This window comes from Leptonychotes weddellii, chromosome 15 (assembly GCF_054177405.1).
Source record: "Leptonychotes weddellii isolate Sample4059 chromosome 15, ASM5417740v2, whole genome shotgun sequence".
NCBI lineage: Eukaryota > Metazoa > Chordata > Mammalia > Carnivora > Phocidae > Leptonychotes > Leptonychotes weddellii.
In genome coordinates, this window is record NC_138383.1 from 32,424,486 (window position 1) to 32,450,004 (window position 25,519).

The 25,519-nt window shown below is 52.3% G+C and overlaps 3 protein-coding genes across 7 annotated transcripts in view; 1 reads left to right on the plus strand and 2 right to left on the minus strand.

Annotated features, from left to right (window-relative positions):
- Window positions 1-3,072, minus strand: part of UNC45B (unc-45 myosin chaperone B) — a 27,982-nt gene extending 24,910 nt beyond the window's left edge. Inside the window, exons 1-4 of one of the 3 annotated variants that reach the window (XM_081805349.1) lie at window positions 2,947-3,072; window positions 2,180-2,347; window positions 1,597-1,633; window positions 261-436 (exon numbers count right to left, since the gene is read on the minus strand). In XM_081805349.1, the coding sequence (XP_081661475.1) occupies window positions 261-436; window positions 1,597-1,633; window positions 2,180-2,347 (381 nt within the window). In that variant the 5' untranslated portion in view covers window positions 2,947-3,072. Of the gene's footprint in view, window positions 1-260; window positions 437-1,596; window positions 1,634-2,179; window positions 2,348-2,700; window positions 2,800-2,946 lie in introns of those variants that run through there. The other 2 variants (XM_081805350.1, XM_081805351.1) reach the window with 2 other exon arrangements.
- Window positions 3,073-6,512: 3,440 nt separating this feature from the next.
- Window positions 6,513-15,111, plus strand: NLE1 (notchless homolog 1). Of its 3 annotated transcripts, XM_031022502.2 has the most exons (13): window positions 6,513-6,535; window positions 6,654-6,803; window positions 7,972-8,189; window positions 8,771-8,850; window positions 9,664-9,740; window positions 9,913-10,010; window positions 10,325-10,517; window positions 10,992-11,127; window positions 11,279-11,325; window positions 12,575-12,777; window positions 13,796-13,955; window positions 14,070-14,140; window positions 14,765-15,111. In XM_031022502.2, the coding sequence occupies exons 1-13, from the start codon at window positions 6,521-6,523 to the stop codon at window positions 14,775-14,777; spliced, it is 1,461 nt and encodes a 486-aa protein (XP_030878362.1). In that variant the 5' UTR covers window positions 6,513-6,520; the 3' UTR covers window positions 14,778-15,111. The 3 variants fall into 3 exon arrangements, with proteins under 3 accessions (XP_030878362.1, XP_081661478.1, XP_081661479.1); XM_081805352.1 differs by lacking the exons at window positions 7,972-8,189; window positions 8,771-8,850; window positions 9,913-10,010 and having other exon boundaries at window positions 6,518-6,535; XM_081805353.1 differs by lacking the exons at window positions 7,972-8,189; window positions 8,771-8,850; window positions 9,664-9,740; window positions 9,913-10,010; window positions 10,325-10,517 and having other exon boundaries at window positions 6,518-6,535.
- Window positions 15,112-16,440: 1,329 nt separating this feature from the next.
- Window positions 16,441-24,766, minus strand: FNDC8 (fibronectin type III domain containing 8). Its single transcript, XM_006751187.3, has 4 exons — window positions 24,558-24,766; window positions 19,145-19,514; window positions 17,466-17,702; window positions 16,441-16,882 (listed from the first exon to the last, which is right to left on the minus strand). The coding sequence occupies exons 1-4, from the start codon at window positions 24,764-24,766 to the stop codon at window positions 16,730-16,732; spliced, it is 969 nt and encodes a 322-aa protein (XP_006751250.1). The 3' UTR covers window positions 16,441-16,729.
- Between the last annotated feature and the right edge of the window lie 753 nt (window positions 24,767-25,519).

Sequence of the window (25,519 nt, forward strand, 5' to 3'; positions counted from 1 at the left end):
ATCTCCACCTGAAATTTAAGAGAGCCATGTTCTGGTCCTGGCTGGCTTGCTCCCTCAAACAAGCATCTCTGATCATTCAGAGATGGGTGGATGCGTGCATCTGCTTGGCTCTTCTACGACGCCTGCCTGTGCCAGGTGTTCACTCCATCCAAGAGTGGAGAGGTAGGGTTGGACCTCCCCTGGTGGCCGGCTTCCCTAACTTGTCCCTACTAGGAGTGGGGGGGAGGCGGCCAAGGCTTGCGGGAAGGAGTCGAGCTCACCTTCTCTTGGATGCTGGTGTTGAGCCTCCTCAGCGTGTCCTGGAAGTTTTGGTTTCGTGGCTCGAGGGTGGCACAGCGCTGCACGTCCTTGAAGGCCTGGTCCAGCTTCCCCAGGTGCTCCAGTGCCTGGCATCGCCGATACAGAGCCTTGATGTCCGAGGAGTTGATGTCAATAGCTAACGAAGGAGACAGGGCCGCCTCAGGGGCCTGGGCTGCAGACCACCGTCCTCCCTTCCCTGCCACTGTCCCCAGTTGCAGGGCTTCTGTGTCTTCAGTGGAGATTATCCACCCATGTGGACTATCTGGCCCAAGGCTCCCCTTTGTCAGGGACACAGTAAGAATCATAGTCTCAAGGTCAGAAGGGAGCTTAAGGGCCATCTCATCTAGCGCCTGATGCTTCAGTCTCTTCTACGTCATGATCCCAGCCAAGTGCTCATCCAACGGGTACTTGCATACCTCCAGCAGTGGGGAGCTCCCTCCTTCTCAAGGCAGCCAAGCAGCTCCATCAAGAAAGCCCTTCCCTCTTCCTACCTGAAATACATCTCCCTGTGAGTTTGCCCTTTTGTCCTAAGTTCAGCCCTGGAACCCCTGAGTTGAAATCCAATCCTTCCTCCTTGTGACAGCCTTTTAGGTATTTGAAGGCAGCTCTCCATCCCACCTGGGAATTGCCTTCCCTGAGCTAAATATTGCCACATCCCTCAACTGCTCGTCAGAGGTTGTATTTCCAGGCCCCTCTCCAGCTGCTTCCCTCCCTTCTGAACTCACTTCAGACTATCTCTCTTCCTCCTAAAAGAATAGTAATCAGATCAGAACACAACACCTGCAGCCAAGAGAAGTCTTCCCATTTTGATGATGCACTTAAGCCAGCATGACTGAAGTTTAAGCCTAAATTGAAGCTAAAGTTAAGTTTAAAGGTTTGTTGTTGTTGTTGATTTTAATGTTCATTTCTCCCTGGTCCCTGTGGACTGGGCTATTGCCTCCCTCCTCCCCTCAGGGAGCCCGATCCCACCGAGTGAACTGGGTGATGCCCTGGTCCTCGGGGCCGCAGGAGGATCATACCCTAATTTACAACAGAGGAGGTTGTGCATTACCATGACATAAGGATTTTCGGAAACATCTTTTAACAAAAGTATCTCCCTTGACCTATGATTTAACATATAATGGGAGTTGCAAAAATGCAAAAATTTAGGGATGGCCTCTCTGGACATCTGAAGCCCGCCTACAATGCCTAGGATGACATTTACACGATCTGTAATTCCTTCAATTGATAAAGAGCCTCTTAGACAAAACAGGGATGCTGGGGGGGGGGGGCGGAGTTTGGGGGAGGGGCGCTCACCTCTAGAGGCATCTGAAGCTGCCTGAACGTAGCTCTCCTGAGAAAGGGGGAAGAAGGAGCCAGGGTTAAGGTGGGCCCAACGCGGAGGCAGCCAGAGAGGGTTTGCTGGGGAGTTGCTGGCTGTCGGGGGCCCAAGGGCGGGCCCCTCGTTCGCTGGGCATGGAGGAGTGGATGAGCTCTGGCATTAGGCAATCTTGGGTCTGAGTCTGGGCTCTGCTGCCAATTACCTGGGAGATCTTGGCAGGTTATGGAACCCTCTGAGCCCTGAGTTTGTCATCTGCGATATGGGCATGAAACAGTAGCTAACTGGGCTGTTAGTAAGATGCCTCGAAATAACATTTAAAAACCCCTGGCGTGATGCCAGTGCCCATTAGGTTGACTCCCAACTGGAGGAATTTCTGTCTCCGGGAGGAGTGGGTCAGGCAGTGGGTCCAGGAAAGCAGTGGGAGGTGCCCTGCTCCAACCTGAGGGGTCCGGGAGAGAGGGCTGGAACAATGGACAATGCCCATCAGGCTGGGGGGCTGCCTCCACACCCCTGCCTCCCAGCCCTGGCCCTCAGCCTCCCGCCCTGCCCGCTCCAGACCGTTTTTAGGCCACAGGCTGCCCGGTTCCGATAGAGCGTGGCCAGCAGCGCCTTATCCTTGGTCAGCTTCAGGGCCTGGCTATAGCTTTTCGTTGCAGCCTTGTAGTCCTGGAGCTGGAAATGCCTGTTCCCTTCCTCCTTCAGCTGCACTGCTTCGGCCTCCGCCATCTGTCGGGACAGGAGCAGCTCCGTCTGGCCGGCCCCTCACTCCAGACCCGGAGCTGGACTCCTGGCCTGAGGTCTGGAGCTCCACGGTCTCCTCCGACCAGGATGGAAGGTGAGGGTTCTGCCTGGAAAGGACCCACCCCCATCCCCCCCGGGAGGACTTGATAGCGTTTGCTTGGAGAATAGCATGGTTGAGGGAGTCTCAGAGTCCCTGTGCCTCCCTCTCCGTCCCTCCCAGCAGGACAGGTGAAGCCACCCCACGCGCCAAAGGCCTGAATTCTCACTGCAAGCCTTACAAGTTCTTCTCTGTCCCCCTTCTCCCTCCCCAGTCTGGGGGACCCCCCAGGGGGGCTCACTTGCTTAGAGGACAGTGCTCCTGGTCTGTCGTCCTGTGATGCTGCTCTGCTGAGCTCCCTCGTGAAACCCTGGACACCAAGCCTTAGTCTGTCCCCTCCCCCACCCAAGAGGCTTTATCGCCCCTGCCAGGGGCTCCAGACCATATTTGGCCACAGGGGCAGGTGCCCCTGGAGTCTGTCATTGATACTCAGGGCCCTCCCCTCCCCAGACTGGACAGTCATTACCATGTGGGAGCACTGACTAACCTCTGCCCCAGCATCCTGTTGAGGGGCCGTCCTGGACTCAGGCACTCATACCACAAAGAGTGAGAGAAAGATCCAGAAAGGAGGGAGATCCCCTCCCTAGGCACAGCTATAATGCCCCTTGTCCCTGTCCATCCCAGATAAACAACCTCCTCTCCCTCCCCCCAACCACTGCTATTTTGGGAGCAGAGTGACAGCTGAGGGGCTGGCAGACTTAGACAGAGCAGCTGCCCAGGTCCAGGACCAACTGGAGACTTCCAGAAATGCCCTTCTGGAGGGAGGAGGGATGGAAGGGGGGAGGAGAGTTCCTTCCCCTCTTCCACTTGCCCACAAGTCCCTTAACCCCTCCGGCACTCATTGCTGAAAAGGTCCTTCCTTTTCAGAAGGACAGAGAGTCTTGCAAACTCGATTAAGTGCAAGTGGGTGCTTCGTTTCAGTGTGCACGCCTTCTCCTGCATCCACCATCTGTATGGAGTGGAGGCATTCAGTCTACCTCTCCCAGAAGACTGAGAGCTCCCGGACGATGGGCTCTGCATATCCCGCACTAGACTACAGTCTTCTCCTTGAACAGAGCTGGGTCAGTCTAGGAATTCCCTGAGCCCAAGGACTGTACCCCCCACCCCCAATCCACCTCAGAACTCTCCTGGTAAGCTGAGTCTCGGAAGGGGATCTTCCTGGGACAAAAACTGTTTTCACCACCAGAGCAGGTCTCCCCTGGGGCAGGACTTGTTTCTCCCCATCTGACTGAGGGTTCCTGAGACGAATTTGAGTCTGTTCCTACTTGGACTTAGAACTCTCTCGCCTTCCAGTGTCTCCAAACCTGGGTCATGAGCTCCCTCCCAGGGGGCAAGAACAAAGGACAGCATCTCATGCAGTTTGGCTGTCACCCCCCCCAACCCCTCAGCCTGGCACAGAGCCTGTCAGAGTCAGTGCCCAATGTGGGTCTCCTCAATGAATGAATGGATGAATGAATAGTGTCTCCATGCTGATGCTTTGCTTCACTTACCGCCATTTTGGCCCCTCCCCGCATATATCCTCAAACCTACCTGACCAGGGCAGAGAAGTGCACTGAAGAAAAACATAGGTGGGTCACCCACACTGGATTCTGCTCCTCGCTCTGTAACCTTGGACACAGCTATGATCTAGGAAATTTCTACTACGCCTCTGGACCCAAGGCTCAGCCCTGATGCATATTTGTCTGATGCATGTTTGTTGACTGAATAAATACATGAATGAATGTAGGGAGGGATTCCCTGCCATCATGGTATCCTAAACCCTGAGCCCCTTTATGGGGCAAGCTCTCTGTAGCAACGAAGTCATGTGATAAAGGATCCTGCCGCTGGCAGAAAACTCAAGTTCTCTGACTTTAGGTCCAAGGGATCTTAGATTCAAATCCTGATTCAGGGGCACCTGGGTGGCTCAGTTGGTTAAGCATCTGCCTTTGGCTCGGGTCATGATCCTGGGGTCCTGGGATCAAGCCCCACTTCGGGTTCCCTGCTCAGCGGGGAGCCTGCTTCTCCCTCTCCCTCTGCCTGCCACTCCCCCTGCTTGTGCGCGCTCTCTCTCTTTCTCTCTGTGTCAAATAAATAAATAAAATCTTAGAAAACAAAACAATACAAAAAAAAATCCTGATTCAGTAATTCACACCCCAACCAATTCTTAAGCATCTACTATGTACCAGGAAGTGTGAATGACAGTGGAAGCCAAGACCACTTGTGAGGACAAGAATTTGTGTCTATTTTGTTCACTTACATATTTCAAGTGGCTATCAAAGTGTGTACACAAGGGCTCAACGATATCTATTGAATGAATGGATGAAATCATTCCATGGATCTGTGATTTCTAAATACAAACAATACCAGGATATTTTGAAAAAACACATAATGGGGAAACAAAATTGTTTCAGAGAAGGTTTCCTGAGTAAATGATTACATGAGTTAATACATGTAGAGTTCCTAGAACAATGTCTGGCAGAGACATTTGCTGAACGAATGCATGCATATTTCAGGCAAGACCTGAAGAATGAGGAATTGTTCCTGTCTTCATCTGCTTGGGCTGCTGTAAGAAAACACCACAGGCGGAATGGCTGGAATAAGTGAAATTTTTGAAAAATAAGCGTATTTTTTCACAGTTCTGGAGTCTAGAAGTTTAAGATAAAGGTGCCATCAACATTAGTTTCTGGTGAGGCTTCTCTTCCTGGCTTGTAGATGGCCACATTTTCACTGTCTTCACATGGCCTCTTTTCTGTGTGAGGAGGAGGCGTGGGACAGAGAGAGGGGGGGGGAAAGAGACAGAGCGGGAGAGATGTAAGAGATATCTCTTATAGGGACACCAATCCTATCGGACTAGGGCTCCACTCTTATGACCTCATTTAGTCTTTATTACTCCCATATAGGCTCTATCTCCAAATACAGCGACCCTGGGGGTTAGGGCTTCAACCTACGAATTTGGGGAGGGGTGGATACAATTCAATCCATAAGAGTTCCAGACAAAGAAATCTGCAAGTACAAAGGCACTGATGCAAGAAGGTTCATGCCTTGGAAGAACTAAGAAAAAGCCAGAAGAATTCGATCTCAAAGAGAGGAGTGGCTGGACAGGTAAGTAAGGTTGAGTGGAGCATCATAAGGAGTTTGACCTTTGTCCTGCTTATAATGGGAGCCACTGTAGGGTTTTAGGGTGGACAGTGACATACCTGATCTTTTGTTTGAAAACATCACCCTGGTTGCAGTGTGGAGGATGCTCAGGAAGATGCAAGAGTGGAAACAGGGAGGCGAGTGAAGAGGCTGTTGTATGCAATCACGGTGACTCAGGCCAGAGTGTGAGAGAGGAGATGGGGAGACAGATTCGGGACAGGTTAAGGAGGCCATATTGACAGAACTTGAGACCCCCGGGATGTGGGCAGAGCTCCAAGGAAGATCCCAGGTTTCTGGTAAAAGCCCTCATGTTAGCCGGTCTCTGCCTCAGCTCCTCATCTGTAATGTGGGGCCAGAAGGGTTTTTGTGAGGATTAAATGAGTTACATGGGTAAAGCACTTGGAACAACGCCTAACACGTTGCTATCATTCCCATCATAGTTGCTATTGCTTTACAGTGTTGAAAACTGTAGACACTTTTTGCTTTTGCACTCAAGAATTATAAATTGATTTGATCCATTTAAAAAAAATAATAATTTCCGCCTTCAAGCCAACAAGCTCTGGTTTTGTAAGCCGGCCCTGCAAGGCTGCTGCTGCCCAGAACCAAGCCAATTCAGTCTTCCGCCATTTCCTGTCTCTGGGGAAAATCAATAAACCGCTCAGAGCCTCGATTTCCCCATCTATGAAGTGGGGCAAGAATCCCTGTTCTACAGAGACAAAAGGCCGTTCGTATCCTGCACGGCACTGGGAGGGACTGAATGGGGCGACGGCCACCTGTTCAAGGAGGGGGGTATCAGAGGCGCCCACCGCCACGCCGGGCCGCGCACGGCGTGACACTTCCCCTCCGCCACACCAGAGGGCGATGTCGCGGCCTGCCGCGCCGCCCGACTCCAGGGGCGGCGCTCCGTCCCGCCGGAGTCTTTCTCCTCCACGTGGGGACGCGGGATGGCGGCGGCGGCGGTGGGTGTGCGTGAGTGCGGGCGGGGGCGCTCGGGTCCGGGGTCCCCGAGGCCAGAGGGAGGCGGCAGTGGGGACTTTCCGGTCGGGCGGCGTGGCTGAGCCCCCGACGCGCTTGTAGGCGCAGGACGAGGCGGCGGCGCGCGACGTGCAGCGGCTGCTGGTGCAGTTCCAGGATGAGGGCGGGCAACTGCTGGGCTCCCCGTTCGACGTGCCCGTGGACATCACCCCGGACAAGCTGCAGCTCGTGTGCAACGCGCTGCTGGCCCAGGTGAGCGGCGGCCCGGGCGGGCGGCCCTGCCCTGGTCTGGCCCGCAGGGCATCAGGAGACCCAAGGTCTGGGGTTCGGGGGTCCCACTGCTCAGCGACAGTGGGTGAACCCCCCTGGCGGCTTGTCCGTGGTAGGGCCACCTACTTCGGGGGAAGAGTCAGGAGATCTAATCAGCGTGACAGCGCTTTGCGCACCTTCAGGGTCCATCTGGGGAGAGAGACCGCATTTTGAACGCGTTGGGTGCATCGTCAAATTCCTCGACACAGCTCCGCGTTAATATCCCCATCTTACAGGGCGGCCCAGAGGCATTCAGTGATTTGTACGGTGCTACGCAGTAGGTGCTAGATTTGGAATTGGAACTCAAATGTCAGATTAAAAACCCTTGCTCTTCTAAGCCAGGTTTATCAAAATGCTGCCCTCTGGTGGGGCTAAGGGCTTAAAAACACAGTACCTGGACCCCACCCCAGATTTACTACACCAAGACTCTGGGAGTGAAACAGAGTCTGCATTTTCTTTTCTTTCTTTCTTTTCTTTTTTTTTTTTTTTAGATTTTATTTATATTTATTTGAGAGAAAGAGAATGCACAAGCAGGGAGAGGGGCAGAGGGAGAAGCAGGCTCTCCGCTGAGCAGGGAGCCTGAGGTGGGGCTCCATCCCAGGACCCCGGGATCATGACCTGAGCCGAAGGCAGACGCTTCACCGACTGAGCCACCCAGGTGTCCCCAGAGTCTGCATTTTCAACCAGTTTTTTGGATGCTGCTTATACATTGTAGGGCATGGCGTGGTGGTTTAGAAAACACTGCATAATTCTGTATGTGAACACTAATTCAGGACTTTAATTTTCTTTTTGAAGCACTTAGTCATTAGCAATAGGACATTGGGCTAATTACTTGTAGCTGCTCTGAGCCTCAGTTTTCTCATCTGTCAAGTGGGAGTATTGATGCCTACCTCCCAGGGTTGTTGTAAGATGCAGATAAAGGGTTTTAAAGTACTATGTAAGTGTCCTGCAGTTACTCTTTGAGGATAAAAAAGGCCTTGCTCAGTGGGCATGGTGGGGGGTATCCCAAACAGTGGCTGAAAAGAATAAAGCTTCACCTGCCCACAGCTCAGTGGGGAGTGCTCCTGCCTATCCTTTGATGGAGGAGTTGCCCTTTGCCATTGCCCTCCAGGAGGATCCCTTGCCACTGGCTTTCTATGTCCACGATGCCGAGATCATCTCGTCACTGGGGAAGACGCTGGAGTCACAGGCAGTGGAGACAGAGAAGGTCCTTGACATCATCTACCAGCCACAGGCCATCTTCAGGGTCCGTGCTGTGACCCGCTGCACCAGCTCTTTGGAAGGTCACAGCGAGGCGGTCATTTCTGTGGCTTTCAGCCCCACAGGAAAGTAAGGACAGCTGCAGAATTGTGGAGTGGAGTGTGGGAGTACAACCTCTTGCTGGGGTGGGGAGGGTACCCCAAGTTACAATCAATAGGACCTCAGGCTGCCTATCATAGACCTGAGCTCTGGGCACAAATTGCAGGTTAGGGACTTCCCTGGTGGGGTTTGGTCTTGAAGGACACCCACCTTGGAAGAATCCTTCCCGGACTTGATCTCAGGAGAGCTGAGCTGCGAGCTCCCTAGCTGTGTGACCCGGACAAGTCACTTTCTGACTTAATTCATCATCTGTGAAGCGGAGTTTCTTTGCGTTTTGCAATCATACTAGGATAATGAGCAGCTTCAATCCTGGTAATAGCTGTGGCCATTCCTTTTAGAAAAGGAAGAGGAGAGAAATGGCTGCCTGGGGTCTTCTCCCAGATGGGATCAGTGTTACATTTCTCCTCAGGGGAGAGAGAAAAGCCCAGCCCCAGATTCTATGCCCAGAAGACAATTGAATAGGCGGCAGAAACGCACATGTGCAGTGTTCTGGTGTAGGCCCGACCCCTTGGCCCCACTGCAGAGGTCAGGTGGCCTCTCTTCTTCCCCAGGTACCTGGCCAGTGGCTCCGGAGACACCACTGTGCGCTTCTGGGATCTCAGCACCGAGACACCACATTTCACATGCCAGGGTCAGTACGCACTTAGCTCTGTAGGGGGACTTAACCCAGTGGCGGATGTGCAATCATTTACTCAGCCCTTTAGTTCCTGAGGAGGTCCAGAGCCCATTCAGCCCCTTCATGGCCAGTTAGCAGCGGCCTGTTTCTAGGTAGAGACCGCACCTTTGAGCAGGCTACATACAAACTGGACCAGAGAGTTCAGTGTGGGGTTGTGGGTTGTGCTGACGGCTGGTAGCAAGGAGAATCTGGATTTTGACGGCTGGTAGCAAGGAGAACCTGACTTAAATCCAGCCTCGACCACAGTGGTTCTTAAACTTGAGCACTTGACCATGCATCAGAATCACCTGGGAGGCTTGTTAACATACAGATTGCTGGGCCCCACCCCTAGAGTTTTGGTCTCCTTAGTTCTGAGATGCGGCCTGAGAATGTGCATGTCAAGTTCCCAGCTGGTGCTGATGCTTCTGGCCGGGTGATCTCGTGTATGTAGGGCGTGCTCCCCAACTTCAGTTTTATCATCTGAAAAATTGGGAATCGTTCTTGCTCCATACTTTAGAGCTATCATGAGAATTATAAGGGATGACGTGTGCAAACGCTTTATACCATGTATCGTGTAAGGAATTATTAGAAAGTAGAAGTATTATCTGTGCAGCAGGATGCATGGCTTTAGCACTTGGGATAGAGTGTCCCTTTGCCTAGAAAGCCTCATCTCTCCTTTGGTTCGACTGCTCATTTATTCAGGGACTAGTTGAGAAGTGCCAGGCACTGCTAGGCACTGAGAATAAAGACAGATGTGCTCCCTCCTTTCTCCCTCCCCTGCTTTTCTAGGACACAGACACTGGGTGCTTAGCATATCCTGGTCCCCAGATGGCAAGAAGCTGGCCTCAGGCTGCAAGAATGGCCAGGTAGGTGGTGGTCAGGGTAACTAGGCAGGGACTCTGGGCTCCCTTCCTAGGAGTTGGGTCACATCAGGTTCTGGGGTCTTTAGGGAAGGATGGGTTGGGGCCAGTGGGCGGGGACCTGTGGTGGCCCAGGGACAGTTCGGGGAGGGTTATTGAGTAAGCTTCTGTCCTTCAGATTCTCCTGTGGGACCCAGGCACAGGGAAGCAGGTGGGCAGGGCCCTTGCTGGCCACAGCAAGTGGATCACAGGCCTGAGCTGGGAGCCCCTCCATGCGTAAGTGACACTGACGGAGCTGCGGGGGAATGAGGAGCTAGGGGCTCAAAACTGTCCTCTCCCCTGCTGAGGGGGCGAGATGGCCAGCCTGACCAACAGGCATGGTATGGCAGGCAGTGGGGCAAGTCTTCCAAGCGTGTGTTGCTGCTTGAGAGGGGGCTGCTCATCATGGGGCCTGAGAGCTGCCTTGCAATGCAGCTTGATCTTGGGGTCAGGAAGCCTTCGCGTCATTGTCCCTGGCCCTTGAGCTGAGCATGGGGACGTGCTGTGGGCATTGCCAGGTCGGAAGTGAGGTCACATCTCCCCCTCTCCAGGAACCCGGCATGCCGCTATGTGGCCAGCAGCTCCAAGGATGGCAGCGTGCGGGTCTGGGATACGACTGCGGGCCGCTGTGAGCGCATCCTCACCGGGCACACGCAGTCGGTCACCTGTCTCCGGTGGGGAGGGGACGGGCTTCTCTACTCTGCCTCCCAGGACCGCACCATCAAAGTCTGGAGGGCTCATGATGTAAGAGCCGGGAGGGTCCAGAACCCAAGCCTGGGGGAATCTCAGGCCACGGGATGCTGGGGCTGGAAGGCAGGTTGGCCAGTGGGTCCTGGGATCCAGGTCGGGGAGGCGCTTTGGGAACGGTGGGTCCCGTGGTTGGTGCTGCGTGGTAGTGGAGGTTCCAGTGTTCATTAGCACAGGCCGGACGTTCCTACTCTAGGAAGCCTGTTAGCTTTATGGAACCTGCTGTACCCCAGAGTTACTTGACAGGAGCCCGTGTATTCCCACAGACTTCACTTCCTTCCCATGAAACACGCTCATTTTAGACATGAGGAGAGACTTGAGCCCAGAGGGGTGATTCGATTAAGATCACAATGAACGAGGGTCCTGATTCCGAGTCCCGCATCACTGTCCTCTGGGGCTAACCTGGGGGTACTGGGTCCCTAGGGTGGAGAGTGGGTGGGAGTGTGTCTGACCTGACTCCCTCTGCCCTAGGGTGCGCTGTGCCGGACTCTGCAAGGCCATGGCCACTGGGTGAATACCATGGCACTCAGCACGGACTATGCCCTGCGTACAGGCGCCTTTGAGCCAGCCGAGGCCTCGATTACTGCCCAAGACCTCCAAGGGGCCTGTGAGTGGGCGGGAGAGGGCTGCCTGGGAAGGAGCCGCTTCTCTGGCTTAATGTGCGAGATTCGGACCTCGGCCGGGGTGTTTGCTGTTGGCGTGGGATTTTCTAATCGGCCCCCTCATCTCCTCCTCTCCCCTCCGGTACCCGGCCACAGTGCAGGAGCTGAAGGACGGGGCTCTGAGGCGATACAGTCTGGTGCGGGTGAGTATGTGCGAGCCGCCAGCATGCCCAGCTCTGTACTCGTCCCCCACTGGTCCCTGAAACACTGCAGATACCCAGGCCCCTCCCCCCTTCCCTTTTCCAGAAAGTTCTTCGTGATAATCCTAGTTTACACTCCTAAAACCTTAACACATAGGGATCATTTTAATCATTTTGTTTCATTTATTTGCTTATCTATTTATTGCATTTTCTCTTTTTTTTTTTTTTTAAGATTTATTTGAGAGAGAGAGTGCAAGCATGAGCAGGGGGAGGAGTGGAGAGGGAGAGAGAGAGAATCTCAGGTAGTCTTGCTGAACATGGAGCCTGACACGGGGCTTGATCTCATAACCCCGAGGTCATGACCTGAGCTGAAACCGAGAGTTGGACGCTCAACCAACACAGCCCACTGCCCCTCTTTTTTATTTTATTTAAAGTACCACATTTAAGGGCACCTGGGTGGCTCAGTCAGTTAAGCAACTGCCTTCGGTTCAGGTCATGATCCTGGAGTCCCGGGATTGAGTCCCGCATCGGGCTCCCTGCTCAGCGGGAAGCCTGCTTCTCCCTCTGACCTTCCCCCATCTTGTGCTCTCTCATAAATAAATGAATAAATCTTAAAAAAAAAAAAAAAGTAACACATTTATGTGGTCCAAGGACCAAAGAACACAAAAAGGTAGATAGTGAAAAAGTCTCGCGTCTCTGTTGCCCTTCCATTCCTTCTGGAAGCACCGTGTGCTACTAGTATCCTGTGTTTCCTTCCAGAGACTTCATACATACACATGCATACAAACCCACATATAAAATCCTTTTTTCTTTTGAGAGAGAGAGAGGGAAGGGGGTGGTTTGCAGAGGAGAGAGAGAATCTTAAGCAGGCTCCACGCCCAGCACAGACCCATCTCAGGGCTCAATTCTACGACCCTGAGATCATGACCTGAGCCGAAATCAAGAGTCGAACGCTTAACCAACTGAACCATCCAGGCGCCCCAGTCCTTCCCTTTTTTAACACACTATTCTGTACCTTGCTTTTTCTTGTAATTGTGTACAATGATTAGAAACCATTCCATGTGCATAAAGCTTCCTTTTGGGGGCAGTGACTTGCCAGGGACCCCATGTGAGTTGGTAGCTGGCCAGGCCTCATTTCTCCTAGTGCCGGCCTCTGTGCTGGTGTGGGGTAATCAGTGGTGTGTTTGCTGCCGAGGTCGGGCTCTCCTGTCTGAGGCCACGTCCAACACGGTGTGCTTTCTGCCTCTCCTAGGGCCAGGGCCCAGAGAGGCTGGTGTCTGGCTCAGACGACTTCACCTTATTCCTGTGGTCCCCAGCAGAGGACAAGAAGCCCCTTGCACGGATGACGGGACACCAGGCCCTCATCAACCAGGTGCTCTTCTCCCCTGACTCCCGCACTGTCGCCAGTGCCTCCTTCGACAAGTCCGTCAAACTCTGGGACGGCAGGACGGGCAGGTGAGTGAGGGCGTGGAGAGGAAGGGCCCTAGTCCTCTGGAAGGAGCTTGGCTCTGCCACTTCCTGGCTGTGTGGCCTTCGCAAGCATCTAGACTTTCTGAGGCTTTGTTTCCTCTTTTGTAATATGCAGACCCTACCTCTCAGCTTCATTACCAGGGTTAAGTGAGATGGTATATTTAGGACTGGCAATATATGGGCACTGAAATGCTAGCTCCTTTCATATCAAAGGAGAGAAATGATCTTAAGATGGCCAGGCATGTGGCAGAAGTATAGGTTTGAGGTGTAATTATTTCCTGGCCCTCCTCAAAGTGTGGTCTACACACCGGCAGCTGCAGCAGCATCTGGGAGCTTGATAGCAATGCAGAACCTCGGGCCCCACCCTGACCTTGTGAATCTCAGAATCTGCATTTGCATAAGGTCACCAGGTGATTCTGCTCCCGTTAAAGTCTGAGAAGCACTGGTGTAATGAGGCACCGTGGCCTTGAGGTTAATGAGGTCACAGGAGAGGCAGAGGCACAGGCAAGAAGAGAACAGGGATGAGGGAGACCCCTGCTGGGGCCACATGGCAGCCCTTTTTTTTCAAGATAGGAAACAGAGTCCCAGAGAGGCCTAATCTTGTCCAAATAGACGTAGCTGATCTGTATTGCTCTGAAAGTTCCAGGTGGGCCTGGCCCCCTTTTACTCCATGCCACCTGCCAGCAGGCACCTTGTGCTAGGGGGGTATCAGACAGATGGGCTAAGCAGATGGCTCCGTTGGATTCTAAGTCATGCAAAGTTGTCCAGGTACAGAGCCCTGGCAAGAGGCACCCTAGAAGCAGCTCATTTGGAAAAGTTTTATAAAATCGTTATGACCTTGGTAATGATCACACTGGGGTAGGGGCTAGGCAGTAAGATTTTGTAAACGTTCCCCGGTAATTCTCATGGGCAGCTAAGGTTGAGAACCACTGCTGTGGGCGTAGGGGCCCCCTTCAGACATGTTTGAAGATCTAATACCCATCATCACCTTTTCCTGGCTCAGGTACCTGGCTTCCCTGCGTGGCCACGTGGCTGCTGTGTACCAGATCGCGTGGTCAGCCGATAGCCGGCTCCTGGTCAGCGGCAGCAGCGACAGCACGCTGAAGGTGTGGGATGTGAAGGCCCGGAAGCTGGCGGCGGACCTGCCAGGCCACGCAGATGAGGTATGGCTGGACCCTTGTGAGCAGAGGTGGGGCGGGTGGTGGGCTTGAAGCCTGGCCCTCCTGCCCCCCACCCTCCTCACTGACCTGGCTCCCCCAACCCCCACCTCGGGTTAGGTGTATGCTGTCGACTGGAGTCCAGATGGCCAGAGGGTGGCAAGTGGTGGCAAGGACAAATGCCTCCGGATGTGAGTGTGTGCTTGGCTCCCCTGCCGTTAAGTCGGTCACTCTTTGCACCTTTCCCTTTGGGTGGAGAATTCCAAGCGCTCTCCAGGGGCCGAAGACAGTGTGTGGTGTCAGGTTCTCTCGGTGGTTAAAAGGGAGGGCTGCGGAATTACAGGGAATATGGGAGACCCTGACAGTGCTCTCCAGGGGGCGAGCCCAGGGGCCCTCCAGCAAGAGGCAGTATGGTTCTCCGTTCCAGTCCTGGCTCTGGCTTTCACTGCGCAGTCTTAGGGAGCATGCTTCACCTGCCTCCTGGGGGTTACCAAGCCTCGGTAGACGGGACGTTCCAAGATAGGAGGTGAACACACTTGGGAAGCTGAAGTGTGTGTACTTGTAAAGAATAGTCGTTGTTTGCCATTAGATGCCCCCGGTGGGCATCCGAGCAGCCAGGCCCTGGGATGAGGTCTTGGCCGGGGCAGGCAGCGGGCGTCTCGCCTGAGTTTGGGTAGTTAGAGCAGAGATGGTAGCCAGGCTCTTGATGACTGAGTGAACCACAAGCTCTCCCCTGTCGTGGGCTCCTGGGATGATATGGCAGCCTCCCTTTCCCAAGATGGGATCTCCATGCTGTTCCCTCCCCTTCTGCACAGATGGAGGAGATGAGAAACCCCAAGTTCTCTGGGACCCCCACCTGGACCTGCTGCTGCCAGCTGCCTGCCCTGACACAGACCCAAGGCCAGGGTGGTGACCCTGCAAATGAGCATGGCCTGCTGCCCTTGGACAGCCCCCAGTGGGGTCCCTCCCCAGAGCAGGAGAGCAGAGGTCACGGGGGACTACCAGTGAGCTCAGCCGTTGGCCATCACTCTGTACCTTGCTGGTGGTGGGGGGCCAGGCAATGACTGGAGCCCTGCTGCCGCCCCTTCTTTCCTAAGTGTTCTTTTTACTCAGCGTCAGACCCGAGATTCTGTGACCAAATAAATCACTTCTGTTTTGTGTGTTCGGGTTGTCGTTCCTTGTCCTAGAATCCCAAGGCTCACTGGAGGACTATGCTGAGTCAGTTTGTCTAACCCTTCCCTCTGGGCTGCACCGAAACCCTGCTGACCCCGAAGTTGCCTTTCATCTCTTTCCCCTGTGCCCACGAGGGAGAGGCCGGTGGAGGCGGGGAAGACCGGCTGAAGCCCAGGAGAGTGGCCAGAGGAAAACCTGAGCCTGCGCTGTCCAGTATGGTAGACACCAGCCACATGCGCTGTCTCTGTTTCCCTGGACGGCTAGGAATGCGGTCCTGCGACGCTAGCGTACGGCTAGGACAGCATGGATCAGACCACCTCCGTCACGGCAGGGAGCTGTGTGGGCCAGGGCTGCTCGAGGGCTGCTCTCCTCCGCGCCTCTCCCACATGGCACATCTCCCGAGGTCCCGCGGCGCGGCGAGCACTGTGCTGGGCTCTCGGGGTACAGAGCGGAAGGCGACAGCTGTCCCAGCTGTCCCGGAGCGTGCAGGGGTGAGAGCTGCAGCAGCAGGGGGTGTGGCGTGACAGGGGAAAATGGTTCTTTGGCCGAGGACGGCTTTCATGGAATGAAGGGAATCCCTACCGGATGTCCTCAGACTCTCGACCAAGATCTTGCCTTCCAAGCATCCTGCCAACACTTTCTCCTGTTTCAATGCTCAGGCGATCTGCTCAGGGTGGATTCTAAACTGTCCTTGTACAGACCGCCCAGGGCCATGGCGTTTCTAACCTCTTGTCCCTCCCCCCACCCTGCACTCACGCTCGGCTTCTCAGTCTCCACCTTGCACGTCTCTGCACGGAGGCTGCACGAAGGGCAAAGGGGGGGCGCCGACTGCCGAGTGCCTACCCTGCATGGGCACTTGTCCTCCCATGAGGACACTCCCATGAGCCTCACGGTAACTCTGCAGTCACGCTTGTAGGGTTCTCGCGTCCCTGAACCAGCCCGGGGAGCTTAAACGGTTTGTCCGTGCCCTCACATCCAGGAAAAACCAGGAGGAAATCAGACCGCGCCCCCAACCTGCGCACTTCGCACCCTGTCCTTCCAGAGCTCGAATCATGTTGACACGCTACAGGCTGCCACCACCTCTGTCCAGCATTGCTGTCTTTCCTGGTCTTTGAGTAACATTTCTTCCTCGCATGGGGACAGGGATGATGTTGGCAGAGCCCAGCAGTAGGTGGGGATAGGATCCCATTGCCCGGCCACACTTGTGTTTCATGGCCCCTACCCCCCAACCTGCACTCCGTGCCCCGGCAGAAGCTAGGAGGGTGAATGGCAGCCCACCCTGCTGTTGGCATGAAACAGAAGTCGGGGTGCTAGGTGACCTGTGGTGCTTTAATGAGGGATCTGGACCCAGCCCGAATCTGGGGAGGGGGATGCCTAGCAGCTGTGGGCAGTGGCGGACCTGACCTGGACTCTGGTGTCTCCAGGTGAGTGGAGCTCCTAGCCTTGGCCCCAACCCAGGGGTGGAGTTTGGGGACCACCACCACCAGCCCCTGGGCGGGCTAGTCAGCAGTTCCTGGCATGGTGCTGGTGGTCCCATCTCACGATTCTGGTTCCTGAGAGCCCTGGGCTAAAGCTGAAGGTAGGTGAGGGGCTTCCTGGGGCCCTCCTTAGTAGGGAAATAGGTATTCCAGATCTTCGAGCTTCCGCATGTCCTCCAGCCCTAGGGACACGGTTTTCCTCTGGGGTTCCTTGCGCTGCACAGTGATCTGGATGGGGTTGTTCTCAGGGAAGCTGTTCAAGTCAGCGGCCACGGTTGCAAACTGAAATAAAACACAACCCCTCAGAATTCCTTCCCAGACCTGACCCTAGCTCAGCTCTTTGTTGGTCAGATGGGGTCTTGGATAGCCTTACCACCTACTCATGGGCACCCGAAACAGGTACGAACCCATGCCTTCCCTGTTGTGTGAGGTTTCCAACCCCAGAGCTATCTGTCCTCAGGCCTCCCCCCACGCCCCTGCCCACCTCCCTTCCCTTCTTTGTCCCCCTTTTGCCTCTTCCCTGTGTTCCCTCAATGCCCTTCACTCCCTGGCCTGCTCACAATTCTTAGTACTGAGTTGAAGAATCCCAAAGCTAACGGCATTGGAAGCTGGACATTACAGAGATGCTGGTGAATAGATGAGTTTGCATTCCCCAGTGGGCTCCACAGGGGCTTAATCCTTCAACTCCCAGAAGAAAGCAGCCTGGAATTCATGCTCATGCTCCCAGGCAGAAAGACAGCCAGCAGGAAGAAGAGCCGTGAGGGCATCAGGGTGTCCCCAGCCTCCAAAACCCCTGGCTCAGACCTCTCTCCCTGCCGCTCCCCAACCACCCCCCCCCCACGGGCTCTCCTCTCCCAGGGCTCACTTTGTAGGGCTTGCACCACTTCCCCACCCCAGCTGTGTTGGCTGCACGGACGGTGAGGCAGTAAGTTGTGTTAGGCTTCAGTTCCATCAGCTTGACGGTGGTGCCCAAGATCTTGTTGAAGATCCATGGGCGATTCTTTGCCTTGGGTGGCTCATTGTCATTTGTCTTGGCCACCTCCTGCAACAGGACCTGGTAGAAACTGACCTGCTGCTTGCCCAGGGCATAGGTCCAGGAAATCTAGAGGAAGAGAGCCCCCCAGGCTTCCTCAGACCTGCTCCAGGCTGTCCTCCCCTCCCTCCCACCCCCAGCCACGGGTCTGAGGGCCCCACTCCCATCCCCTGCTCCTCCCGGGGCTGAGGCAGGGCTGATGGAAGGTGTAAGGCTTCCAAGGTGTAAGGTTTCCTGGGCAGCCCCACCCACCTCAGTGTACCCCCATCCCGTATTTCTTCTAGACTAGTTGAGAGGGCCCTTAGAGATCATCTTGTCCACCTTGCTCATTGCAGATGAGGTTACAGGTTCAGAGAGGGTGAGTGGCTGGCCTGGGGTCACACAGAGTGCCAGAGCCAAAGTTCAAAACAGTAGCTCCAGAGCCCACACACTTCGGGCTACGATGGTGGTTGCCGAGCCTGGCTAAGGAGCTCAGGGAGTTTTTACAACACTGCAGATTCTTGGCCCTGCTGCCTCCTGTCTGGTCTCCATTCCCAGTTTCCCCTCCTTCTAGGCCAGTGGTTCTCAAACTTGGGTGTGTATCAGAATACCCTAGAGGACTTGATAAAATAGATTGCTGGCCCCCACAGTTTCTGATTCAGTAGGCCCAAGGTGGAGGGGACAAGAATTTAAATTGCAAACATGTTGCCATATGATGCTGATGCTGTTGGTGGTCTGAGAACCACACTTTGAGAGACACTGCTCATCTGGGACTTCCAGATTTATCTTCCTAAAATACAGCTCAAGTTGCATCCACTGTTGGATATAAAGCTTTGCAAAAGCTGTTCTCTACTGCTTACGGAAAAATCTGTGTAGTAGCCTAACATTGTAGGACCTCTGAAAAAATGCCTCTGGACTAACTTCGCCCCTCTCTTCCCTGTCCTGGACTCTAGACAAGTGCTATTCAACATGGGGTCCACGGGCCATCGGCACCATCTGGCAACGTTAGCAGTGCAAATTCTCAGGCCCCACCCAGACCTACTGAATCAGAATCTCTAGGGATGAGGCCCAGGAATCTCATTTTTAACAAGATGATTGGATCCATAGGCACAGAAAAGTTCGAGAAGCCCTGGGTTGGGACCTGGCTGTTTGCTCCCACATTTTCCCACACGTTGCTCATATCAGCCCCTCCCTGGAATGCCGTTCTCCCATCCCTGGATGTTTACATCCTACCTCTGTATCCCAGCTCAAATGTTAACCAAAGCCACCAAGCTTACTCCTGCACCTGGAAGTAATGTTTCTTTCCCTCTGAGATCCCCGTGGCACTCGGTCTGAACTCTTCCTACAGCACCACACCCATTTCCAGCTAGCACTGGAGTTCCTTACAGACAGGGCCTCTCTCCTGAGCCAGGAGCTTGAGGTCAGGATGCAGGTGGTAGGTGTCTTCACACTCCCTATGGAGCTCAGCTCAGTGCCTGGCAGACGGGGGCGGCCAGGGAGCCTGCGCTGAATGCACCAAGAGGGAAACGTACCACAGCCGTGGAATCGCTGACAGTGTGTTCACAGATGAAGGGTGCCTCCGGCACGTCCATGACCACAGAGGACTCTGAGGGGGTCGAGGAGGTGTCTGTGTCCAGCTCAGGGTTGTCAAGGTCCAGCAGGCCCCCAGGGGTGATTTGGGACTTCGACTGGTGGGGGCAGAGGGCCAGGTCCCTCTTTTCTGTATCCTTGCCCACCGAGGAGAAGCTGAGTTTATTCAGCTCACTCTCCAGCATCCCTGCGAAGAAGCTGCTGTTGGGCTGGGTCACAGCCAGTTTGATGGGATTCAGCAAGGTGGATGAGATGGGGGAGATGCTGGTGTCGTCAGAACTGCATTCAGAGTCCTCCACTGGCATCGGCTTCCTGAGTGGGAGGGAGACAGGGGAGCCTGATGAGGGAGACCACCCCGGCCCGCACAGCCGGGAAGCTCTCCGAAGGCAGGCCTTGTGCCTGACTCGCCAGAATCCCCAGCTGCTTCTGAATAGCTCGGAACATCCTTAGCACCCTGTAGCAGGGCATCAAACCCACCAGGGCACTTACTGGAAAATGCAGATTCCTGGTCCCTGCCCTACTTTGGGATGGGACTGGGAAAGCTGCTAAAGTATCTTTTTTTTTTAATTAATATTATGTATTCATTTGAGAGAGAGAAAGAGAGCAGAAGCAGGGGGAGAGGCAGAGGCAGAGGGAGAGGGAGAAGCAGACTCCCTACTGAGCAGGGAGCCTGACATGGGGCTGGATCCCAGGACCTGGAGATCATGACCTGAGCCGAAGGCAGACGTTTAACCATCTGAGCCACCCAGGCACCGCTGCTAAAGAATCTTTAATAAGATCTTTAGACATGTCAAAAAAAAAAAAAAAAGATCTTTAGACAATTCAGAGGCATGTATTCAGAGAACCACAATTTGAGAAACACCGCTCACAGCTTAAATCCTCCTTCCAAAGTGGGGTGCAAATACTCTTGGGGGAATGCCCAGCCAGTCTAGCGAGGTATGGAAAAATATCTAAAAGTATCTAAAAGAAAAATAATTAAGCTTTACTCATATTTACTTCTACTGTTTAACAGTAATTACTAATTAGATGTTCTAACATTTAACACTATTAATATGTACCATGTAAATTACCAATAATACACATAGATTTACACATATTGGGGTAGATGCTTAAAAACTTTTCCTTCAGGGACGCCTGGGTGGCTCAGATGGTTAGGCGTCTGCCTTCGACTTGGGTCGTGGTCCCAGGGTCCTGGGATCGAGCCCCGCATCGGGCTTCCTGCTCGGCAGGAAGCCTGCTTCTCCCTCTCCCACTCCCTCTGCTTGTGTTCCTGCTCTCACTATCTCTCTCTCTGTCAAATAAATAAATAAAATCTTTAAAAAAAAATAAAAATAAAAACTTCCATCCAAATTTTGTTAAACTATGAGATATTTTAGACATACACAAGATAATCAAGAATAATACATTAGGGGCGACTGGGTGGCTCAGTCGTTAAGCATCTGCCTTCGGCTCAGGTCATGATCCCAGCGTCCTGGGATCGAGCCCCGCATCGGGCTCCCTGCTCTGCGGGAAGCCTGCTTCTCCTTCTCCCACTCCCCCTGCTTGTGTTCCCTCTCTCGCTGTGTCTCTGTCAAATAAATAAATAAAAATCTTAAAAAAAAAAAACCTTATATAAAAAAAGAATAATACATTAGCGGGGACATACCATACAGTATGATAACTATATTGTCGGGCACCTGGGTGGCTCAGCCGGATAAGTGTCTGCCTTCGGCTCAGGTCATGATCCCAGAGTCCTGGTATTGAGCCCCGCATCAGGCTCCCTGCTCAGCGGGGTTCTGCTTCTCCCTCTCCCTCTGCCTGTTGCTCCCCCAGCTTGTGCTCGCTCTCTCTCTGTCAAATAAATAAAATCTTCAAAAAAAAAAATACTATATTGTCTATTTGAAACTTGCTAAGAGAGCGAATCTTAAAAGTTCTTATCGCAAGAGGCAAATCTGTAACCATGTGTGGTGACGGATGGAAACAGAACTTATTGGGGCAACCACTTCACTACACACCTACCAAATCATGTTGTACATCTTACACTGATATGATGTTATATGCCAAGTGTATCTCAATAAAACTGGAAAAAAATGAAATGAATATATGATAAAGTGAGAAAATAAAGAATGAGATATTAAGCTTCCACTTAGCCACCATCCAATTTCAGAACTACAACCTCACCAGTATAGCTAAAGCCCGCTGGACACTTCTGTCCCCCATCTCACTTCGCATCCTCCTACTCCACGGTAACCAGTACAGCACATTTCAGATTTTGTGTGTATCATTATACATGTGTCTTTATAGATTTGTGAGTGATGTCTGCTATCCTTAAGCAACATCGACTATTATTTTGCATATTTTAAAACTTCACATAAATAAATGGTATCATCCAATACATATTCACCAGCAGCTCGTTTTGTTTTACTCCCCATTGGTTTATTTAATTTTATTTTTTAAAAAGACTTTATTTTTAAGTAATCTCTGCACCCAACATGGGGCTCGAACCCACAACCCCGAGACCAAGAGTCACACACTCTGCCGACTGAGCAAGCCATGTGCTCCAACATTGTACTGACACATGTAGCTTTGGTTCAGTCATTTTAACTGTTGTACATTTTTCATTACATGGATATTTGTATTTTTACCAATTCTTGGCTATTACAAAGAAAAACCTTGTATGTGTTTCCTTATTTTATTTATTTATTTATTTTATTTTATTTACTGATAAAGCACAGAATCTAAAAAGTTTGGCTTTCAAATCTTTTTTTTTACCTTGACCCAAAATAAATACATATTACCTAGTATACTGAAACATACACATAAAACTAAAACACGGGACGCCTGGGTGGCTCAGTCGGCTAAGTGGCTGACTCTTGATTTCAGCTCAGATCATGATCTCAGGGTCATGGGATCGAGCCCCACATTGGGCTCTGTGCTCAGAGTGGAGTCTGCTTTCCCTCTCCCTCCACTCCTCCCCCCACTCATGTGCGATCTCTCTCTCTATCCCTATCTCTATCTCTAAAATAAATAAATAAAATCTTAAAAAAAAAAACCCTAAAACACATTTCACAAACCAGTACTTACTCTATGTGTGATGTGCTCTGGAATTTTTTTTTAAGTTTTATTTATTTAAATAATCTCTACACCCAATGTGGGGCTCGAACTCACAACCCCAAGATCAGAGAGTCACATACTCTTCTGACTGAGCCAGCCAGGCACCCCTGGATTTTCTATTCTTTTATTTCATTTTTATAACGCTGGTCTCCATTAACTAGAATGAGTTCCTAAGGCATTAACGGATCACAACCCATAGTTTGAAGAGCAGTGGTATAGCAAGAACAGTCACTGGGCCTTTAGGAACCAAGCACCTTGACCAAGGTCACATGGTGAATTGAAGGCAGAGTTGGAACTAGAACCCAGATCTCCTGGGTCCCATGCTACACAGCTCCCACCTGCCTCTGGAACATTCTGGCTCCTCTCCTCTGCTTCCTACCCCATTCTGCCCCCCCCCACCCCCGGCTGCTCTGGCCAGATCCAACAACCAATACACAACCCCGGATCCCTCACTCCAGGCCTGCTTCATGGTTGATGGATGGGCTTCATGGCTGATGGATGGGCCAAATTTTTCTTGAGCTCCAGCCCCAAAGACTGCCTGCTGAGAAATCCTGATCAGCCCAAAGCTCCTAGGCTAGCCTTTGGTAAACATTGGCATAGATGACTCCCTCATCAAGGGTCTTTTGTAGGCTGAAGAGTCTGAGTATTAACATCATTTATACTTCAGGTTGTCCTAATGAATTTCTATTTTATTTATTTTTTTGAAGATTAAAAAAAAAATTTAAACCCATCTCTACACCCAATGTGAGGCTTGAACTCACAACCCCAAGATCAAGAGTCTCATGCTCTACTGACTGAGCCAGGCAGGCGTCCCATGAATCTATTTTATATTCACTTATTCAGAACAGCAGTGCTGGGGCGCCTGGGTGGCTCAGTCAGTTAAGCATCTGACTCTTTTTTCTAAAATTTAAATTCAATTAATTAACATATAGCATATTATTAGTTTCAGAGGTAGAGTTCAGTGATTCGTCAGTCTTGTATAATACCCAGTGCTCGTTACATTACGTGGCCTCCTTAATGTCCGTCACCCAACTCTTGATATCAGCTCAGGTCATGATTTCGTGGTCGTGGGATCGAGCCCTGGGTCGGTCTCCCTGCTCAGTGGGGAGTCTGCTTGAGATTCTCTTTCTCCCTCTACCCCTCCCCAACTCATGTGTGTCCTCTCTCTAAAATAAATAAATAAATAAATATTTTTAAAAACACACACAAAAAACCCCCCACAAAACAGGAGTGCTGAAATGGGCACAGAAAGCAGCTAAGCATTGAGCTATATGTTTGACAAAAATTTTTTATGATCTTCCTGACAGCCCTGCTGGATGGGTGTTAAGCCCCATTTCGCAAATGAGGTACTGAAGGTCCCTGATCTTAATTAACTTGTCTACAGTCATATATCTAAGTGGTAGAACTTGGATTTGAACTTGGGCTCCTAGCCCAATATTTTCCTACCATGACATTTCCTACAAGCATCTGTCACTTTAGCCATCCCTGCTTATTTACAGGTCCCTTAGGAACTGGACGCCATATCCTTTTCAAGTAATCAAGACCAGCTACATAGTTTGTGGGGGCCCCTTCTTCAAAATTATTAAGAATTTCAAGACATTGACAGCCCCCTCTGGTTCCTCAAGGTGTCTTGTCGTAGTACAGACCATGTCGTATTATTCTTGCTTCTCGCCTAACATCCCCCAACACACACATGCACACACACACACACACACACCCCAGGCAGAGAGTTCCGTGAAGGCAGGGGGTTTGTTTTTCAGCTCTGCATTCCCAGAACTTGACATTGGGCCAGACACCCGGCAGGTGCTCAGAGTTTTGTGGAATGAGCTAAAGAGAACCCAAAATCATAAGGAGGAACAGTAAACTTCAGGCTGAAGGCAGGCAGACTATTGGGGGGACCTAATCAGGCAGGTAAAGACAGCGAAAGGGAGGAATGAGGAAGAGGCGCCATCGGGGAGTGGAATGCGGTGTCTCAATGGGGGTGTGTGGGACTGGTAAGGACCACAGCTGGACTAAGCAGGAGGAGAAGTACTGTCCACAAAGCTCTGACGAAAACCAGGCCTTCTGGAGCAGAAGGCCTCCAAGCCTCCGAGAACTGATTTGGGATCAGGATTCCATAGTGCAACCTACACACGTGCTCTCCCCGGGGAGTCCAGGGATGGGTTGTGACAGGCCAAGGAAGCCTCATTGCTTCTTCAAGCCCCTCTCCCCGCCCCTCCACTCTGGCCTTAGAAAGGAGGAAAGGACCAGACTGTGTCTTACATTAGATTGATGGTATCTTCCTGCAAGAAGTTAACCAAACTGCCCCTTGCGGAAAGTGGGAGTCCTTTGGTAGTGACGGTCCTGTTCATAGACTTGGGGTTTGGAAAGGGCTTCGACATTTGATCGAGTGCATTCAGAACGTTGAGGCTTTCCTTCTGCAGCATGGCCTCCTCCCCATCTCCCACTTTACATAGTGTCTCTGATGCCATCTCGTTTGTTTGGGACCACAGCCGTCACTACGCAGCTGACAGGAAGCAGAGAGAAACTGGGGGCAGTGGACCCACCCTTAGTTAGCGTGGGATGGGGGTGCAATGGGCTGACTTCATAATCATCACTGAGTGTAACAATTAGGGACCAGCCTCCCCCTTGATCTGAAGCTGCTGCTACCCAGGGCCAATGGCAGGAGTGGGGTACAAGGCACAGACTACATCACCCCTTGGGCCCCTTCCAGTTCTAATGCTCTGTGGTTACAACAGCCCTGCCTCTCTCTGAAGATCTCAAAATGCTTACCACCTGTTCCTTTCGGAGCTGCTCTGGGAAGGAGGAGCAGGGTGGTGAGAGAAGGCTCCTGGGTGCGGTGGGAGGTGGCAGGGTCCCTGGGAAACAAGCGGGACTGAAATGGGTCTCTGGGAATGGGGGACTTTGTCTCTAGGATGCTGAGGCTCTATACCCAGAAATCCTAGGCAGCAAATCCCCACTATGTCGGTAGGCACAGGGAAAGTCCAGATGGCTCATGGGGCTCACAGCCCACATATAGCCAGGTTTTACGGCTAGAACTCTAAATGTGCCACATCCCCACCACAAGTGTCTTCATGTGTTGAGTGACAATGGTGGGTGCCACAGAGGAATACAAATATGGGCCAGACATTTTTCTGTTCGCAAGGAAACCACCTTACCAGAGGAAAACCTACACACAACTTGGACAGGAGGAAGAGAGGCTATTGAAACAGCACTGGCTTTGC

Excerpts from the sequence above, each read along its gene's own strand:
- FNDC8 (XM_006751187.3), bottom strand. The coding sequence starts at position 24,766 with ATGGCATCAGAGACACTATGTAAAGTGGGAGATGGGGAGGAGGCCATG. Across the intron at positions 19,515-24,557 it reads GAAGATACCATCAATCTAAT|GAAGCCGATGCCAGTGGAGG; the intron begins GTAAGACACAGT and ends CCTCCCACTCAG. Across the intron at positions 16,883-17,465 it reads AGTGGTGCAAGCCCTACAAA|TTTGCAACCGTGGCCGCTGA; the intron begins GTGAGCCCTGGG and ends GTTTTATTTCAG.
- NLE1 (XM_031022502.2), top strand. Across the intron at positions 12,778-13,795 it reads TGGGACGGCAGGACGGGCAG|GTACCTGGCTTCCCTGCGTG; the intron begins GTGAGTGAGGGC and ends TTCCTGGCTCAG. Across the intron at positions 13,956-14,069 it reads TGCCAGGCCACGCAGATGAG|GTGTATGCTGTCGACTGGAG; the intron begins GTATGGCTGGAC and ends ACCTCGGGTTAG.